Source organism: Phocoena sinus, chromosome 3 (genome assembly GCF_008692025.1).
Source record: "Phocoena sinus isolate mPhoSin1 chromosome 3, mPhoSin1.pri, whole genome shotgun sequence".
Classification (NCBI taxonomy): domain Eukaryota; kingdom Metazoa; phylum Chordata; class Mammalia; order Artiodactyla; family Phocoenidae; genus Phocoena; species Phocoena sinus.
Window position 1 is genome coordinate 60,289,069 of NC_045765.1, and position 19,274 is coordinate 60,308,342.

Below are 19,274 nucleotides of genomic sequence, written 5' to 3' on the forward strand. Positions count from 1 at the left end.
TCTGCCAGTGTTACCACAGGATCTGCCAGATTTCCTGCTTCTTGAATACGGCACAATCTTTGCAAAGACTGGCAAATAATTTTTAAATTGAACTGTTCTAGATGCCTCAAAAAGTAGAAAGGTCTCAGTCTATTGCGAAACAGTATAGGAAACAACAATCTAATAAACAAATAATGAATCTTGAAGACCAAAGGGACCAAGTTGTACAACTGAATACAAGAAATGGGAGTGGGGATAATTCTCACATGCTTTTCCTAGAAACCGTTGTTCTGTTATTATAATAATGTCTAACATCGGGGCTTCCCTGGTGGTGCAGTGGTTAAGAATCCACCTGCCAATACAGGGAACACGGGTTCAAGCCCTGGTCCGGGAAGATCCCACATGCCGCAGAGCAACTAAGCCTGTGCACCACAACTACCGAGCCTGTGCTCTAGAGCCTGTGAGCCACAACTACTGAGCCCACGTGCCACACTACTGAAACCCACACTCCTAGAGCCTGTGCTCTGCAGCAAGAGAAGCCACCGCCATGAGAAGCCCGTGTACGGCAATGAAGAGTAGCCCTCGCTCACCGCAACTAGAGAGAAAGCCCACGCGGAGCAACAAAGACCCAATGCAGCCATAAATAAGTAAATAAATAAATAATTTTTTAAAAATCTAATATCATTAAGTACTTATTTTAAAGCTAGAGACTGTTCTAAATGCTTTACATGCATTAAATTATCTAATTTTCACAACAACCCTCGGATGAAGGTGCTAGTATTTTATCCCCATTTCAAATAAGATGACACACTAAGGCAGGTAGTGAGTAAGACACTAAAAAAGTAAGAAAGTGAGTAAGTTTACTAAGAAAAGTAAACTAATTTACCCAAAGTCTATCCAGGGTATGTTTTCAACTGTACTTATCACTGATACCATATGCAGACCACCTCTGTGCCTCAGTTACTTTATCTGTATAATGGAAATAATAATGGAACAAGTTTCATAGGTTTATTGTGAGGATTAAATGATTTAATGAATGAGAAAAATGAAAAAACAGTAAATGCTCAATCAATGTAGCCTCTGTAAGATCTCTCCCAGTTTTACCTGTTGGTGATATTTACTTAAATTCCTTTCCTGATGTACCCCCTTATTCCTATCCCTTGCCCCCAAATCATATCCTTCTCTAAATCCTGTTGTACATTATATGTAGATTTTGTGCCAGTTAATATTTAATATGGCCTAGTTCTATCTATCTCTTTTTAAAATATTCTTCTTGCTGAAAGATAAATTCCTTGAGGATAGGTGTAATCTCTTGTATTCTAGAGAGCCAAAATTGATGCCTTGTATATAGTCAGTTTAGATTCTAATGCAAGGCTTCACATTGAGTTTGAAATAAATTTGCTAGTGAGTTTTTAAAACATGTTAAATTTTAACATCTTTACATTTTAAAACATGTAAGATAAAACACAGATACAAGAAAAGCTCACACAACAAATGTATACTTCCATCACCAGATGGAAAAATAGAATTTTGCAGGCTACCCCAGAAAACCTTCTATGTGCCCTATTCCACTTACAATACTCCTTCTAACCTCAAAAGTAGCCATGATATTGACTTAAAAAAAAAAGATTTATTTATTTATTTTTGGCTGTGTTGGGTCTTCATGGCTGTGTTGGGTCTTCATGGCTGCGCACGGGCTTTCTCTAGTTGCAGTGAGCGGGTGCTACTCTTCATCTCAGTGCACGGGCTTCTCATTGCGGTGGCTTCTCTTGTTGCAGAGCACGGGCTCTAGGAGCATGGGCTCAGTAGTTGTGGCTCACAGGCTGTAGAGCGCAGGCTCAGTAGTTGTGGCGTACGGGCTTCACTGCTCCACGGCATGTGGGATCTTCCCGGACCAGGGCTCGAACCTGTGTCCCCTGCCTTGGCAGGCAGATTCTTAGCCACTGCGCCACCAGGGAAGTCCCTTGAATTTTATTATAATCAGTTTCTTGCATTTTTAATAGTTTTATTACACAAAAGTGTATCTACTTAGTTTAATCTAGCCTTTTTAAATGACAGCTCTTTTAAAGATATGATTCACATACCATACAATTGACAGATTTAAAGTGTACAATTCAGTGGTTTTTAGTATATTTAGAGTCATGCAACCATTACCACATTCAATTTTAGAACATTTTCATCACCCCAAAAAGAAATCCTGTGCTCATTAGCAGTCACTCCCCATTTCCTCCCAACCCTTCCAGGCCTAGGCAAACACCAATCTACTTTCATTTTCTCTGGATTTGCCTATTCTGGACATTTCATATAAGTGGAATTATACAATATCTGGTCCTTTGGGACTGATTTATCTCACTTAACTATTTTTAAGATTCATCCGTGTTGCAGCATGTATCGGTACTTTAGCTTTTTTGGCTGTATAATATCCACATTTTATTTACCCATTCATTAGTTGATGGACATTTTGATTGTTTCCACTTTTTGTCTATTATGAATAATACTGCTGTGAACATTTGTATACACATTTTACTGTGGACATGTGTCTTTATTTCTTTTGGGTATGTACCTAGGATTTGAAATTGTGGGTCATATGGTAACTCCATGTCGAATTTTTTTTGTTTTTATTTTTTGCGGTACGCGGGTCTCTCACTGTCGTGGCCTCTCCCGTTGCGGAGCACAGGCTCCGGACGCGCAGGCTCAGCGGCCATGGCTCACGGGCCCAGCCGCTCCGCGGCATGTGGGATCTTCCCGGACCGGGGCACGAACCCGTGTCCCCTGCATCGGCAGGTGGACTCTCAACCACTGTGCCACCAGGGAAGCCCCATGTCGAGTTTTTTAAGGAAATGCCGGACTGTTTTTCAAAGTGTCTGCATCATTTTACTTTCCCACCAGCAGAGTATGAGGGTTACAAATTTCTCCACATCCTCACCAAGACTTGTTATTATCTGACTTTTGGATTCTGGTTATCCTAATGGGTGTGAAGTGGTATCTCATTATGGGTTTAATTTGCATTTCTTTGATGACTAATGATTGTTGAATTTCATTGTTGATCTTTTATGTGTTTATTGGACATTTATATATCTTCCTTGGAGAAATGTCTGTTCAGATCCATAGCCCATTTTTAAATTACATTGGCTTTTATTATTAAATTGTAAGAATTCTTCATACTCTAGATACAAATTCCTTATCAGGTATATATTTGCAAGTATTTTCTCTCACTCTGTAGTTGTCTCTTCATTTTCTTAATGGTGTCTTTTGTCACACAAATTTTTTTATTTTGATGAAGTCCATTCTATCTGTTTTTTCCATTTGTTGCCTATGCTTTTGGTGTCATATTTAGGAATCCTTTGCCAAATCCAAGGTTGTGAAGATTTACCCCTCTGTTTTGTTTTAAGAGGTTTATACTTCTAGTTCTTACATTTAAGTATTTCATCTGTTTTGAGTTAATTTTTAATTAAATGTGAAGTTAATTTAATTAATTTAATGAAGTTAATTTAAATGAAGTTAATTAACCTCATTCTTTTGCATGTGTTTAGCCAGTTGTTCCAGCACCATTTGTTGGAGAGATGATTTTTTTTCCCCTATTAAATGGTCTTGGCACCCTTGATGAAAATCAGATGGTTTATTTATGGACTTCTGATTCTGTTCCATTGATCTGTATCTCTATCCTTGTTCTAGAACCACACTGTCTTGATTACCATTGCTTTGTAGCTAGTTTGAAATCAGGAAGTGTGAGTGCTGCAACTTTGTTCTTCTTTTTTAAGATTGTTTTGGCTGTTACGGGACCCTTGCAATTCCATGTGAATTTTAGGATCAGATTTATCAGTTTTGTGGGGTTTTTGGCCAATAAGACAGCTAGGATTCTGGTAGGGATTGCATATCTATAAATCGGTTTGGAGAATATTGCTGTCTTAATGTTAAGTCTGCTCATCTATGAACGTAAGATGTTTTCAGATCTTTAATTTCTTTCAACAATGCTTTATAGCTTTTAGCACATACATTTTACATTTTTTCATGGTAAGGCATTTTATTTTAAATATAGCAGTGTGTACATGTCAATCCCAAACTCCCAATATATCCCTCCCCACCACCCTTCCACCTGGTAACCACAAGTTCCTTCTCTTAGCCTGTGAGTCTGTTTTGTAAATAAGTTCAATTGTACCATTTTTTTTAGATTCCACATATACGTGATATCATGATATTTGTCTTTCTCTGTCTGATTTACTTCACTTAGTATGATAATATTCAGGTCCATCCATGTTGCTGCAAATGGCATTATTTCATTCTTTTTAATGGCTGAGTAATATTCCACTATATATATGTACCATATCTTCATTATCCATTCATCTGTTGATAGACATTTATGTCTTCCATGTCTTGGGTATTGTAAACAGTGCTGCAGTGAACACTGGGGTGCATGTATCCTTTCAAACCATGTTTTTCTCCGGATGTATGCCCAAGAGTGGGATTGTTGGATCATATGGTAGCTCTATTTTTAGTTTTTTAAGGAACCTCCATACTGTTCTCCATAGTGGCTTTACCAATTTACATTCCCACTAATAGTGTAGGAGGGTTCCCTTTCCTCTACACCCTCTCCAGCATTTATGTTTGTCAACTTTTTGATGATGGCCATTCTGACTGGTGTGAGGTGATATCTTATTGTAGTTTTGATGTGCATTTCTCTAATAATTAATGATGTTGAACATCTTTTCATGTGCCTGTTGGCTATCTGTATGTCTTCTTTGGAGAAATGGGTCTTCCACCCATTTTCTGATTGGGTTTTCTGTTTTTCTGGTATTGAGCTGCATGAGATGTTTATAAATTTTGGAGACTAATCCCTTGTTGGTTGCATCATTTGCAAATATTTTCTCTCATTCTGTGGGTTGTCTTTTTGTTTTGTTTATGGTTTCCTTTGCTAGGCGAAAGCTTTTGAGTTTAATTAGGCCCCATTTGTTACATTTTACATTATTTTGTTAAATTTATTCCTAAGTATTTTATTCTTTTATTTTTTATTTTCTTTTATTTTTTTTTTTGCGGTATGCAGGCCTCTCACTGTTGTGGCCTCTCCCGTTGTGGAGCACAGGCTCTGGGCGCGCAGGCTCAGCGGCCATGGCTCACGGGCCCAGCCGCTCCGCGGCATGTGGGATCTTCCCGGACCGGGGCATGAACTCGTGTCCCCTGCATCGGCAGGCAGACTCTCAACCACTGCGCCACCAGGGAAGCCCTCTTTTATTTTTTTAATTAAAAAAATTTTTTTATTTTTGGCCACACAGCATGGCATGTGTGATCTTAGTTCCCTGACCAGGGATCGAACCCACACCCCCTGCAGTGGAAGTGCAGAGTCTTAACCACTGGACCGCCAGGAGAGTCCCAGTATTTTATTCTTTTTGATGCTAGTGTAAAGCAAATTTTCTTAATTTCATTTTCAGATTGTTCATTGCAAGTGTAAAATAATTCAAGGGATTTTTGTGTATTGATCTTGTATCTTGCAACCTTGCTGAACTTATTAGTTCTAATAATTGTTTAGTGGATTTATACTTTCTGTATAAAAGATCATTATCTTTGGGTAGAGATAATTTTACTTCTTTTCTGGTCTGGATGCCTTCCATTTCTTTTTCCTGCCTAATTTCTTTGACCAGAACCTCCAGCCCAATGTTGAATAGAAGTTGTAAGAGCAGACATCCTTGTCTTATTCCAAATCTTAGGAGAAAAGCTCCCCATCTTTTCACTATTAAGTATGATGTTAGCTGTGGGTTTTTCATAGGTACCCTTTATTGTGTTGACAAAGTTTCCTTTTAATTCCTAGTTTATTGAGGGTTTTTATCATGGAAGGGTATTGGTCAAATGCTTTTTCTGCACCTGCTGAGATGATCATGTGAATTTTTGTTTTTTAACCTATTGATATAATGTATTACATTAATTGATTTTTCCATGTTGAGCTAACCTGTGTTCCTGGGATAAATCCCACTTAATCATGGTGTATAATTCTTTTTATATGTTGCTAGATTCAATTTGCTAGTATTTTGTTGAGAATTTTTGTGTCCATATGTGTAAAAGATATTGGTGTGTAGTTTTCTTTTCTAGTGATGTTTTTGTCTGATTTTGGTATCGCGATAATACTGGTTTCTAAAAAGGAGTTGGGAACTGTTCATACTTCTATTTTTTGAAAAGTTTGTGAAGAATTCACATGATCATCTTCTTTAAATGTTTGGTGGAATTCAGTAGTGAAGCCTTCTGGGCCTGTGCTTTCCTTTGTGTGTAGTTTTTTGATTACTAATTCAAAATTTTCACTTGCTATGGGTTTATTTAGATTGTCTTTTTATTTTTTATTTTTTCTGACTGCACCACACAGCATGTGGGATCTTAGTTCCCCAACCAGGGACCAAACTCGTGCCCCTTGCAGTGGAAGCGTGGAGTCTTAACCAATGGGCCACCAAGGAAGTACCTGTCGACTTCTTCCTGAACCAATTTCAGTAGTTTGTGTTTTTTTCAGAAACTATCCTTTAATCTGAATTCTCTAATTTGTTGGTATACAGTTATTCATTGTATTTTTAAAATATTTTATTTATTTATTTATTTGGCTGTGCCAGGTCTTAGTTGCAGCAGGCAGACTCCTTAGTTGAGGCTCACCGGCTCCTAAGTTGTGGCATGCGAACTCTTAGTTGGGGCATGCATGTGGGATATAGTTCCCTGACCAGGGATCGAACCCAGGCCCCCTTCATTGGGAGCTTGGAGTCTTAACCACTGTGCCACCAGGGAAGTCCCTGTTCATTGTATTTTTTGATAGTACTTTTTATGTTTGTAAGGTTGGTAGTTGTGTTACTTCTTTCATTTCTGATTCCAGTAATTTGAGTCTTCACTCTTTTCTTCTTACTCATTCTAGCTAAATGTCGATTCTGTTGATTTTTACAGAGAACCAGCTTTTGGTTTCATTGATTTTCTCTATTTTAAAAAATTCTGTTACATTAGTTTTCACTCTAATCTAATCTAATAATGTTCCTTCCTTCTGGTTGCTGTAGTTTTAGTTTGCTCTGTTTTTTCCAGTGTCTTATAATGGAAGGTTAGGTTGTAGATTTGATGTCTGTCTTAATTCTTTTTTTAAAAAATTAGGGCTTCCCTGGTGGCGCAGTGGTTGAGAGTCCGCCTGCCGATGCAGGGGACACGGGTTCGTGCCCCGGTCCGGGAAGATCCCACATGCCGCGGAGCGGCTGGGCCCGTAAGCCATGGCCGCTGAGCCTGCGCGTCCGAAGCCTGTGCTCCGCAGCGGGAGAGGCCACAACAGTGAGAGGCCCGCGTACCGAAAATAAATAAATAAATAAATAAATAATTTTATTGAAGGGTATTTGATTTACAATGTTGTGTTAATTTCTGCTGTACAGCAAAGTGATTCAGTTATATTGATACATGGATATATATTCTTTTTCATATTGTTTTCTATTACGGTTTCTTATAGAATATTGAATATAGTTCCCTGGGCTATACAGTACCACCTTGTTGTTTATCCATTCTATATATAATAGTTTGCATCTGCTCATCCCAAACTCCCAATCCATCCCTCCCCCACCCCACCAGCCTCTTGGGCAGCCACAAGTCTGTTCTCTATAACCTGTGAGTCTGTTTCTGTTTCTGTTTCATAGGTAAGTTGATTTATGTCGTATTTTAGATTCCACATATAAGGGATGTCATGTGGTGTCTGTCTTTCTCTTTCTAACTTACTTCACTAGTGTGATAATCTCTAGGTCCATCTGTATTGCTGCAAATGGCATTATTTCATTTTTTTTTATGGCTGAGTAGTATTCCATTGTATATGTATACCACATCTTTATCCATTCATCTGTCAATGGACATTTAAGTTGTTTCCATGTCTTGGCTATTGTATATAGTGCTGCTGTGTAGATAGGGATAGGTGTGTTGTCTGTCTTAATTCTTAATATAAGCATTTATAGTTGTAAATTTCTCTCTAAGCACTGCTTTACCTACATACCCTAAATTTTGTTTTGTTTCTTCATTTTCATTCATCTCAAAGTATTTTCTGTTTTCCCTTTTGATTTCTTCTTTGATACATTTGTTATTTAGTAATGTGTCATTTCCCAAATTTTCCTACTACTTATATCTAATTGTATTCTATTGTGATAGGAGAATATACTTTGTATCATTTCTGTCTTTTTAAATTTATTGAGGTTTGTTTATGGCCTACCATATAGTCTATCTTGGTGAATGTTCCATGTGACTTGAGAGAATGTGTATTCTGTTATTGGATGAAGTATTCGATAGATGTCTATTAGGTCTAACTGGTTTATAGTGTTATTCAAGTCTTCTATTTCCTTGTTGATCTTCTGTCCAGTTGTTCTCAACATGTTTATGTTGTTATAGCTTTCTGATGAATTGACACTTTTATCATTATAACATTATCTCTAGTAACATTTTCTGTTTGAAGTCTACTTTGTCCAGTTTTCTTGTGCTTGTTGTTTGCATGATGTAGCTTTTTCATTCCTTTTACTTTCAATCTGTTTGTATCTTTGAATAAATGTGTAAAATTTATTAAATGTGTCTCCTGTAAACAGCATATAGTTGAATTATGTTTTTTTGAAATTCAGGCTGACAATCTCTGCCTTTTAAGTAGATTGTTGAATCTATTCACATTTAATGTTATTAGTGATATAGTTGGATTTACACCTGCTTTTTTTTAATATATCCTTTTTTTAAAAAAAAATAAATTTATTTATGTATTTATTTTATTTTTGGCTGTGTTGGGTCTTTGTTGCTGTGCACGGGCTTTCTCTAGTTGTGGTGAGCGGGGGCTACTCTTCATTGTGGTGCGCGGACTTCTCATTGCGGTGGATTCTCTTGTTGTGGAGCACAGGCTCTAGGCACGCAGGCTTCAGTAGTTGTGGCATGTGGGCTCAGTAGTTGTGGCTTGCGGGCTCTAGAGCACAGGCTCAGTAGTTGTGGTGCACAGGCTTAGTTGCTCCACGGCATGTGGGATGTTCCCAGACGAGGGCTCGAACCTGTGTCCCCTGCATTGGCAGGCAGATTCTTAACCACTGCACCACCAGGGAAGTCCATACATCTGCTTTATTTCTTTATTTGTGTCTCATGTCCTTTTTGTTCCTCTGTTCCCATTTTACTGCTTTCTTTTTTCATTAAGTGAATATCTTGTAATGTATCAATTCAATTTCTTTTTTTCTTTTTTTGGCCACGCTGTGCGGCATGTGGGAATCTTAGCTCCCCAACCAGGGTTCGAACCTGTGCCCCCTGCATTGGAAGTGTGGAGTCTTACCCACTGGACAGCCAGGGAAGTCCCTCAATTCAATTTCTTTAATGATTTTTTTTTTACTATAGGTTTTGGGGATTTGTTTAGTGGTGGCTCTAGTGTTTATTATGTGCACCTTAAATTATCATAATCAGCTTCAGATTTATATTAGCTTAATTCCAGGGATATATACATAGAAAACTTACTCCTATATAGCTTTATTCCCTTTTCTGTCTTTTTGTGGTATTTTTGCTGTGTATAATAATTTATTAATGTTACAAACCCAAAAATACCTTGTTGTAATTATTACTTTATAATCTATAGTAATTTCCTTAGCCAAAACAGTTTTGCTCTCTCTTACCTCCTTTTTGCTGTTATTGGCAAATAATGTTACACATACATTACATTTCTATATGTTATAGGCCCAACAATATACTATATGCATAGTATTTTATACAATTGCTTTTAAAATAAATCAAGAGAATAAAAGAGAAAAATAAGAATTTATACTGCCTTTTTTTCTTCTGGTTTTATTGAGATGTAATCGACGTACAGCACTATATAAGTTTAAGGTATACAGCATAATGATTTGACTCACACACATCATGAAATGATTATCACAGTAAGTTTGGTAAACATCTATCATCTCACACAGATACAAAATTAAGGAAGTAGAAACTAATTTTTCTGTGTGATGAGAATTCTTAAGATTTACTCTCTTACAACTTTTATATGTAACATACAGCAGTGTTAATTATATTTATCATTATCCCTTGTCCTTATTTATCTTATATCTGGAAGTTTATACTTTTTGACTACCTTCATCCATTTTACCCTCCCCCCACATCCCCCTGCCTCTGCTGTAACCACAAATCTAATCTCATTTTCTATGAGTTTGTTTGTTTCTAAAGTATTGGATTGGCCAAAAAGTTCGTTCGGGTTTTTCATAACATCTTACAGACAAACCCGAACGAACTTTTTGGCCAACCCAATGTAATTGACCTATAACCCTCTGTGATGTGATATTTCTATACATTTCAAATAATCACCATGATAAATTTAGTTATGATAATGTCATCATACAAAAATATTGCATAGTGACTATGTTCACCATACTGTATGTTTCATCCCTTTGGTGCATTTATTTTGTAACTGGAAGTTTGTACCTTTTAACTCCCCTCACCTAGTTCTCTTCCCCCACCCACTTCCCCTCTGGCAACCACGTTTGTTCTCTGTATCTATAATTCTGTTTCTGTTTTGCTATGTTTGTTCATTTGTCTTATTTTTTTTTTTTTTTTTTTTGCCGTACGCGGGCCTCTCACTGTTGTGGCCTCTCCCGTTGCGGAGCACAGGCTCCGGACGTGCAGGCTCAGCAGCCATGGCTCACGGGCCCAGCCGCTCCGCGGCATGTGGGATCCTCCCGGACCGGGGCACGAACCCGTGTCCCCTGCATCGGCAGGCGGACTCTCAACCACTGTGCCACCAGGGAAGCCCCTGTCTTATTTTTTAAATTCCACATATAAGCGATATCATACACTATTTGTCTTTCTCTGTCTGAATTATTTCACTTAGCATACCGTCTAGGTCCATCCATGTTGTCGCAAATGGCAAAATTTCATTCTTTTTTACGGTTAAGTAATGTACAGTCTTTTATAATAACATAAGTACCTTTACTTGGGCTCATTGTTTTTTGTGTGGACTTGAATTACTGTCTGGGGTCACTTGTTTTTAGCCTGAAAAACTTCCTTTAGTATTTCCTGTTACACAGGCGTGCTGGTAACAAATTCTCTTAGTTTTTGTTTATCTGGGGAAGTCTTTATTTCACCTTCATTTTTAAAAGATAACTTTGCTGGATATAGGATTTTTAGTTAATAATTTTTTCTTTGAGCAGCTTGAATATGTTGTTCCACTGCCTTCTGGCCTAGATTGTTTTTTTAAAATATTTATTTATTTTTATTTATCTGTTTTGGCTGTGCTGGGTCTTAGTTGCAGCATGCGGGATCTCCTTAGTTGCGGCATGTGGACCCTTGGTTACATCATATAAACTCTTAGTTGCAGCATGCATGCAGGGTCTAGTTCCCCAACCAGGGATCGAACCCAGGCCCCCTGCACTGAGAGTGTGGAGTCTTACCCAGTGGACCACCAGGGAAGTCCCCGGCCTAGATTGTTTTTATTGGGAAGTCAACTGTTAATCTTAAGGAGATTCTTCTGTAAGTGATGAATTATTTTTCTCTTGCTGCTTTGAAGTTTTTCTCCACACTCACCCAGGACTTAGCCTCAGGAACAGGTAACTGGGGGAAATATGAGAAATACTGAAGTTTTCCTCTTGGGAATAAAGCCCTCTGACTGGGAGCTAGGGAAAAAGGAAGCCTGAAGTTCTTGGCTGGAACTGTGTAGGGTAGTGTCTTTGCCTTACTGAGCTAGAGTGGAGGAGGGAGAGAGTGGTCTTGATTCAAATACCACAGACTCATCTTTTTAAACAAATTTTCATAGATTCTCTCTTTTTTTAAATATTTAATTAATTAATTAGGTTGCACCAGGTTTTAGTTGCGGCACTTGGGTTCCTTAATTGCAGCTTGTCAGCTCCTTAGTTGGGCATGTGAACTCTTAGTTGCAGCATGCATGTGGGATATAGTTCCCTGACCAGGGATTGAACCTGGGCCCCCTGCATTGGGAGCTTGGAGTCTTAACCACTGTGCCACCAGGGAAGTCCCTTCATAGATTTTCTTGAATAGATATTTCTTCATTTGCTGTTTGCCCTTAGGACTATTTCTAGAGGTTTTAATTGTTGTGGGGGTTTTTTCATAATTTTCACCAGTTTCACTGGAGAGTAGGTCAGCAGATCTCCAAGTCCTTCCCCCACTGTTTGCCCTTAGGACTATTTCTAGAGGTTTTAATTATTGTGGGTTTTTTTTCATAATTTTCAGCAGTTTCACTGGAGAGTAGGTCAGCAGATCTCCAAGTTCTTCCCCCATGTGATTCTTTTTAATCCTCCTCTTATTCCTGCATGTTATCCTAGGATTTATTCATACTTCAGATAATAGGGGAGCCCATTAAGATTAGCACTGCAGTGACAATCAACTATATGTATTTTGTCTCCTATTGCTCTTTGAAAGGCCTGCCTAGATAATTCTTTACAGTTTGCAGATAATGCCTTACCTTACCAAACTGAACTGTGAAAGTTCAGAACAAGCTGGGAAAAAGTGAACTTATTTGTGTAGGAGTGTTTTTAGTGCCTCTGTTAGAAGTGGAGGAGGTGAGTAGGAATTTCATACTGTAGGGAGAGTGCCTAAAAATAATTTACTTAAAACTTTGAAGGCAATAAGTTGGTCTTAATTTTAGTGTTTCTCACTAAAACTTATAAATTTCTATTAAGTTCTTTTCTTTTCTTTTTTTCTTATTGGAGTATAACTGCTTTACAATGTTGTGTTAGTTTCTGCTGTAAGTTCTTAAAACTTGTGAAGTAAGCAAGCTTTTAAGTTCCTATTATCCAGTTTTTGTTGTAATGTGGGCTTAACAAATTGTATACACCACAGTTAAGTCGTTTGTTCCTTAAAATCATTATCTAGCAATACACACAGACACACAAACAGACACACATCTCCTTCCTTTTAAACAGAAATACGAACATACTATATATATTGTATAGAATCTTGCTTTTTTTCTCTCTTTTAATTTTTTAAATTAATATACTTTACTTTTTTAGAACAGTTTTAGGTTTATAGAAAAATTGAACAGAAAGTACAGGGTTTCCCTATATCCCCTCTACCCCCACCCACACAGCACAGTTTCCCTATTATTAACATCTAACATTAGTTTGGTACATTTGTTAGAATTGATAAACCAATATTTATACATTATCATTAATTAAAGTCCATAGTTTATATTAATATTCAGTCTTTGTATTGTGTTTCCTATGGGTCTTGACAAATATATAATGTCATGTATCTACCATTATGGTATCATACAGAATAGTTTCACAGCCCAAAAAATCCTCTGTGCTCTACCATTTTATCTTTCCCTCCTTTTCCCTGGACCCCTGGCAACCACTGATCTTTTAAATCTCTCTATACACTTGCCTTTTCCGGACTGTCGTATAATTGGAGTCATACATTATGCAACCTTTTCAGACAGCTTCTTTCACTTAGCAATGTGTATTTAAGGTTCCTTCATATTTTTTATGGCTTGATAACTCATTTCTTTGTAATCACTTAATATTCCATCGTATGTATGTCTGACAGTTTGTTTATCCATTCACCTGATGAAAGATATCTTACCTGCTTTCAAGTTTTGGCACTTATGGATAAAGCTGCTATGAGCATTCATCTGCAGGTTTTTTATGGACATAAGTTTTTCAACTCATTTGGCTAAATACCAAGGAGTGCAATTTTTGCTGGATTTTATGATAAGACTATGTTTGCTTTGTTAGAATCTGTCAAACTGTCTTCCAAAGTGGCTGTATCATTTTGCATTCTCAACAGCAATGAGTGAGAATTCTGTTGCTCCACATCCTTACCAGCATTTGGTATTGTCAGTGTTTTAGATTTTAGCCATTCTAATAGGTGTTTGGTGGTATCTATCTCACTGTTTTAATTTACAGTTCCCTGATGACATATGATTTTGAACATTTTTTCATATGCTTATTTGCCATGTGTATATCTTCTTTGGTGAGGTGTGTGTTCAGATATTTTGCCCAATTTTTAATTTGATTGTTTTCTTTTTTTCTTTATTTATTTGGTGGCACAGGGTCTTAGTTGTGGCCAGTGGGTGCCTTAGTTGCAGCTCAGCAGCTCCTTAGTTGCGGCTCAGCAGCTCCTTAATCGCAGCACGTTGCCTCCTTAGCTGTACCATGCAAACTCTTAGTTGCGGCATGCATGTGGGATCTAGTTCCCTGACCAAGGATCGAACCCGGGCCCCCTGCATTGGGAGTGTGGAGTCTTATTCACTGTGCCACCAGGGAAGTCCCTGATTGTTTTCTTATTGAGTTTTAAGAGTGCTTTGTATATTTTGGATGCAGTTCATTTATCAGCTATGGGTTTTGCAAATATTTTCTCCAACTGTGTGGCTTCTCTTTTCAGTCTCTTAACAGTGTCTTTCACAGAGCAAAAGTTTTAAATTTTAATGATGTACTTCTTAGCCATTTTTTCTTTTGTGGATTATGCTTTTAGTATTGTATCTAAAAACTCATCACCAAACACAAGGTCATCTAGATTTTCTCCTATATTATTGTCTAGAAGTTTATAGTTTTGCATATTACATTTAGGTCTATGATCCATTTTGAGTTAATTTTTGTGAAAAGTGTAAGCTCTATGTCTAGGTTCATTTCTTCTTGCATATGGATTTCTAGTTGTTCCAGTATCACTTATTAGAAGGACTTTCTTTCCTGAATTGCCTTTGCTCCTTTGTCAAAGATCAGTTGAAGGGCTTCCCTGGTGGCGCAGTGTTGAGAGTCCACCTGCCGATGCAGGGGACATGGGTTCGTGCTCCGGTCCGGGAAGATCCCACATGCTGTGGAGCGGCTAGGCCCGTGAGCCATGGCCGCTGAGCCTGTGCGTCCGGAGCCTGTGCTCCGCAATGGGAGAGGCCACGACAGTGAGAGGCCCGCGTACCGCAAAAAAAAAAAAAAAAAAAAAGATCAGTTGAGTATATTTCTGGGCACTCTATACTGTTCTCTTGATCTTTTTGTCTGTTTTTTCACCAATATCACACTGTCTCACATACTGTAGCTTTATAGTACATTTTGAAGTCAGATAGTGTCTTTCTTCTGACTTTGTTCTTGTTCAACATCATGTTGGCTTTTCTGGTTCTATTGCCTTTCCATATAAACTTTAGAATCAATTTATTGATATCCAAATTGGATTTTTTAAAATAAATGTATTAATTTTGGCTATGTTGGGTCTTCATTGCTGCGTGCGGGCTTTCTCTAGTTGCGGTGAGCGGGGGCTACTCTTTGTTGCGGTGCGTGGGCTTCTCATTGCGGTGGCTTCTCTTGTTGTGGAGCACGGGCTCCAGGCACGCAGGCTTCAGTAGTTGTGGCTTGCGTGCTGTAGAGCGCAGGCTCAGTAGTTGTGGTGCACGGGCTTAGTTGTTCCACGGCATGTGGGATCTTCCCAGACCAGGGCTTGAACCCGTGTCCCCTGCATTGGCAGGTGGATTCTTAACCACTGCGCCACCAAGGAAGTCCCCTCCAAATTGGATTTTGATTGGGATTGCGTTGAATCTATAGATCAAGTTGGGAAGAACTGACATCTTGACAATATTGAGTTTTCCTATACATGAACGTGGAATGTCTCTCCATTTATTATATTTAGATCTCCTCTGATTTCTTTAATGAATTTTGCTTTTTTTTTACTTGAGAGTTTATCTCAGAGATCACTTTATATTAACACATGCAGATAGACCTACCTATTCTTTTTAACAACTGAGTAATATTTCATTGTGTGGTTGTACAAAAACTTACATAGCTATTCCCGTATTGATGGATGTCTAGGTTGTTCCCAATCTTTCTACTACAAACAGTGCTGCAGTGAAATTCTCTTATAATTTATCTTTGTGCACATGTGTGAGTAGATCTTTGGATAAGTTCTTAAGAATAAAGGTGTTTAGTCAAAAGTATGTACATATAAAATTTTAGTAGCTTTTGCCAATTTTCCTCCAAAGAAGTTGTTTAAATTTATACTCCCAGAGCAGTACATGTGAGTGTTCATTTTCCATAGCCTCACTAACATAGCAGTTATCAAATTTTATAATTTTTGTCAGTTGGATCAGTGAAAAATGGATCTCATTATAGTGTTTATTTATAATTTCTTCTGAATGTAAGTTTGGGCATCTTTTTATCTATTTAAAAAACTGATTAGGGGCTTCCCTGGTGGCGCAGTGGTTGAGAATCTGCCTGCCAATGCAGGGGACATGGGTTCGAGCCCTGGTCTGGGAAGATCCCACATGCCATGGAGCAACTGGGCCCGTGAGCCACAATTACTGAGCCTGCGCGTCTGGAGCCTGTGCTCCACAACAAGAGAGACCGCGATAGTGAGAGGCCCGCGCACCGCGATGAAGAGTGGCGCCCACTTGCCGCAACTAGAGAAAGCCCTCGCACAGAAACGAAGACCCAACACAGCCATAAATAAATAAATAAAATTTAAAAAAAAACTGATTATGTGGGAAAAAAAGCTTGAATTATGGATGACTCACAATGCATTAAGATAAATAAATGAAAGTAAGTGGTAAAATATTTAAGATTTTTACTTTCTAAGTACAAGATGATTTTAGTATTCAGCTATTCTACATCATAAACCATTTATCATAATGTCCTTATATAAGTATTTGAAACAATTTTAGAATTATAATTAATTATTTTGGACTGCTACATGGCTTCTCATGCAATTTAAATATAAACTATTTAAGTTACTAATAAAACATGATAATATTTAATATATATCCTAAAGTTGCTATATGATATTGTAGTGAAAATTGATAAATGATACCACTTAACCATTCTGTTTTCTTTAGCCTTAACTTATTTTAAAAGTTCTTTTTTAGGGACTTCCCTGGTGATCCAGTGGTTAGGACTCTGTGCTTCCACTTCAGGGGGCATGGGTTTGATCCCTGGTTGGGGAACTAAGATCCTGCAAGCCCCACAGTGCAGCCAAAAAAAAAAAAAAAAAAAAGTTTTTTCAGAAAAGATGTTTTATATGTTTTTCTATGAAAAGTGATTTATTCTTGTCTGTTTCAGACCTGTGGATATCTGGGCTTTGGGCTGTATGATCATTGAGATGGCCACTGGAAATCCCTATCTTCCTAGCAGCTCTGATTTGGATTTACTTCATAAAATTGTTTTAAAAGTAGGTAGGTATTACTGAAATATACTGTTAAATGCCTCAAATAAGTGTTTCCAGATCAATTCTGCTTGATTTTCAAATTTAGTGTTTTCTTTATAAGAACAGGGAAGCGTATTTTTTTGATAGATGGGAGTAGATGGATGCTTTGGGCTGATAAAAAAGGTAGAAAATTCTCCTCCGTTTTTTTTTTCTTAATATAAATTTATTTATTTATGGCTGCATTGGGTCTTTGTTGCTGCACACAGGCTTTCTCTAGTTGTGGTGAGCGGGGGCTGCTCTTCATGGCAGTGCTCGAGCTTCTCATTGCAGTGGCTTCTCTTGTTGTGGAGCATGGGCTCTAGACACATGGGCTTCAGTAGTTGTGGCACACGGGCTCTAGAGCACAGGCTCAGTAGTTGTGGTACACTGGCTTAGTTGCTCCGTAGTGTGTGGGATCTTCCTGGACCAGGGATCGAACCAGTGTCCCCTGCATTGGCAGGTGGATTCTTAACCACTGCACCGCCAGGGAAGTCCCTCTCCTCTGTTCTTGAAAATAATGTTTTTCTTTACCAGGATGCAAATAGCTATGCCATGTTTTGATGTTGATACTAAGAAAAATAGTAAAATAGGAACCTACTTCAATTTGTCTGAAAGTTGTTTTAAAATTTTGGCTTCTACAAATATTTGCTTCTTTCAAAGAGGACTTTTAAGTAATAGAGTTGATTTTGATGTTTTTTAAAAGTGCTTGGAGGACTTCCCTGTTGGCACAGTGGTTAAGAATCTGCCTGCCAATGCAGAGGACACGGGTTCGAGCCCTCATCTGGGACGATCCCACATGCCATAGAGCAACTAAGCCTGTGCACCACAACTACTGAGACTGCGCTCTAGAGCCCACGAGCCACAACTACTGAGCCCTGACACCACAACTACTGAAACCCACGCACCTAGGGCCCGTGCTCCACAACAAGAGAAGCCACCACAATGAGAAGCCCGTGCACCACAACAAAGAGTAGCCCCCACTCGCCACAACTAGAGAAAGCCCACGTACAGCAATGAAGACCCAACACAGCCAAAATAAATAAATTTATAATAAATAAATAAATAAAGTGCTTGGAAATAGAAAACTAATTATTTACTGAGAAAACTTCTTTTTAAACCACAGTAGATAAGCAGAGAGCTGATCTGCTTTGACTACCAAAACATTTTCATGGTTAGCATTGCTCATGGAGTTTCAAGGATTTTATATATATATACCTCTGAATGAGGAGCTTGAGGAGCCTTTTTTGTGGTGAGGAAGCTATACATAAACATGTAATTACAGGATCATGAGAAAGGTACTGTGAACAACTATAAAAACCGTGAATCTGGGTAAATATTCATTAAAGATACAGTTCAGAGCCTTAAAGCATCATACTTTTTTCTGTCATCTTTAAAGTTCTGGTTATGAGATTAATGTTAGAAGGACCTCTAGAGACGGTGGGATCAATTTTGTTATTTTACAAATGAGGAAACCAAGGCACAGAAAAGGAAGATTTGCCCAAGATCACAGAATTAGTTATAGCAGAACTAGTGCTAGAATTTAGCTCTCTCCATTCCTATTTATAGTTCTTTCCATTCTACTACTACTCTATAGCCTTGTTTCTTCTTTGCAGGATTCCTATTTCTATATAACTAGTATTTTAGCTGTTTTGAGTAAGGCTTTGCTGATGAACACTTGCTAGTTAAACCATTTATGTACCCTTATAGAAATATGTAAAAGTTTGAATGTGCCTTTTCTAATGGCATTATATGTCTTGTATTTTGGGAAAAGAATATGCACATGTGGTTTTATATTTTCTACTGCCTATGTACTATCAATAGATTACTGGGGAAACTCACATTTTTTTATGCTATATTCAGATAGTTCCTTGTTCAACTTTAAAAAATTAAAAGAACTTAACTGTTATTCTCCCTTTTTAGTAATTTAATGCAGACTACGTAACAATTTATTATTTTGATTGTAGAATAATTTCCCGGTTTTCTTAGGTATATATTTTTTCTCTTTTCAGGCAATTTGACACCTCACTTGCAGAATATCTTTTCCAAGAATCCCATTTTTGCTGGGGTGGTCCTTCCTCAAGTTCAACACCCCAAAAATGCAAGAAAAAAATACCCAAAGCTAAATGGATTGTTGGCAGATATTGTTCATGTATGTTAAGAGATTAAGGACTTATACTGGGAAATTTGCA

General features: G+C 37.9%; 1 protein-coding gene across 2 annotated transcripts in view; it reads left to right on the forward strand.

Moving 5' to 3' along the window:
- Nucleotides 1-19,274, forward strand: part of CDKL3 (cyclin dependent kinase like 3) — a 91,088-nt gene that overhangs the window by 12,723 nt on the left and 59,091 nt on the right. For both annotated transcript variants that reach the window (XR_004349153.1, XM_032626317.1), the window contains exon 5: nt 16,962-17,070. Coding sequence is in view for 1 of the 2 variants with exons in the window: in XM_032626317.1 (XP_032482208.1) it covers nt 16,962-17,070 (109 nt within the window). In the remaining variant the exon portion in view is untranslated. The remainder of the gene's footprint in view (nt 1-16,961; nt 17,071-19,274) is intronic.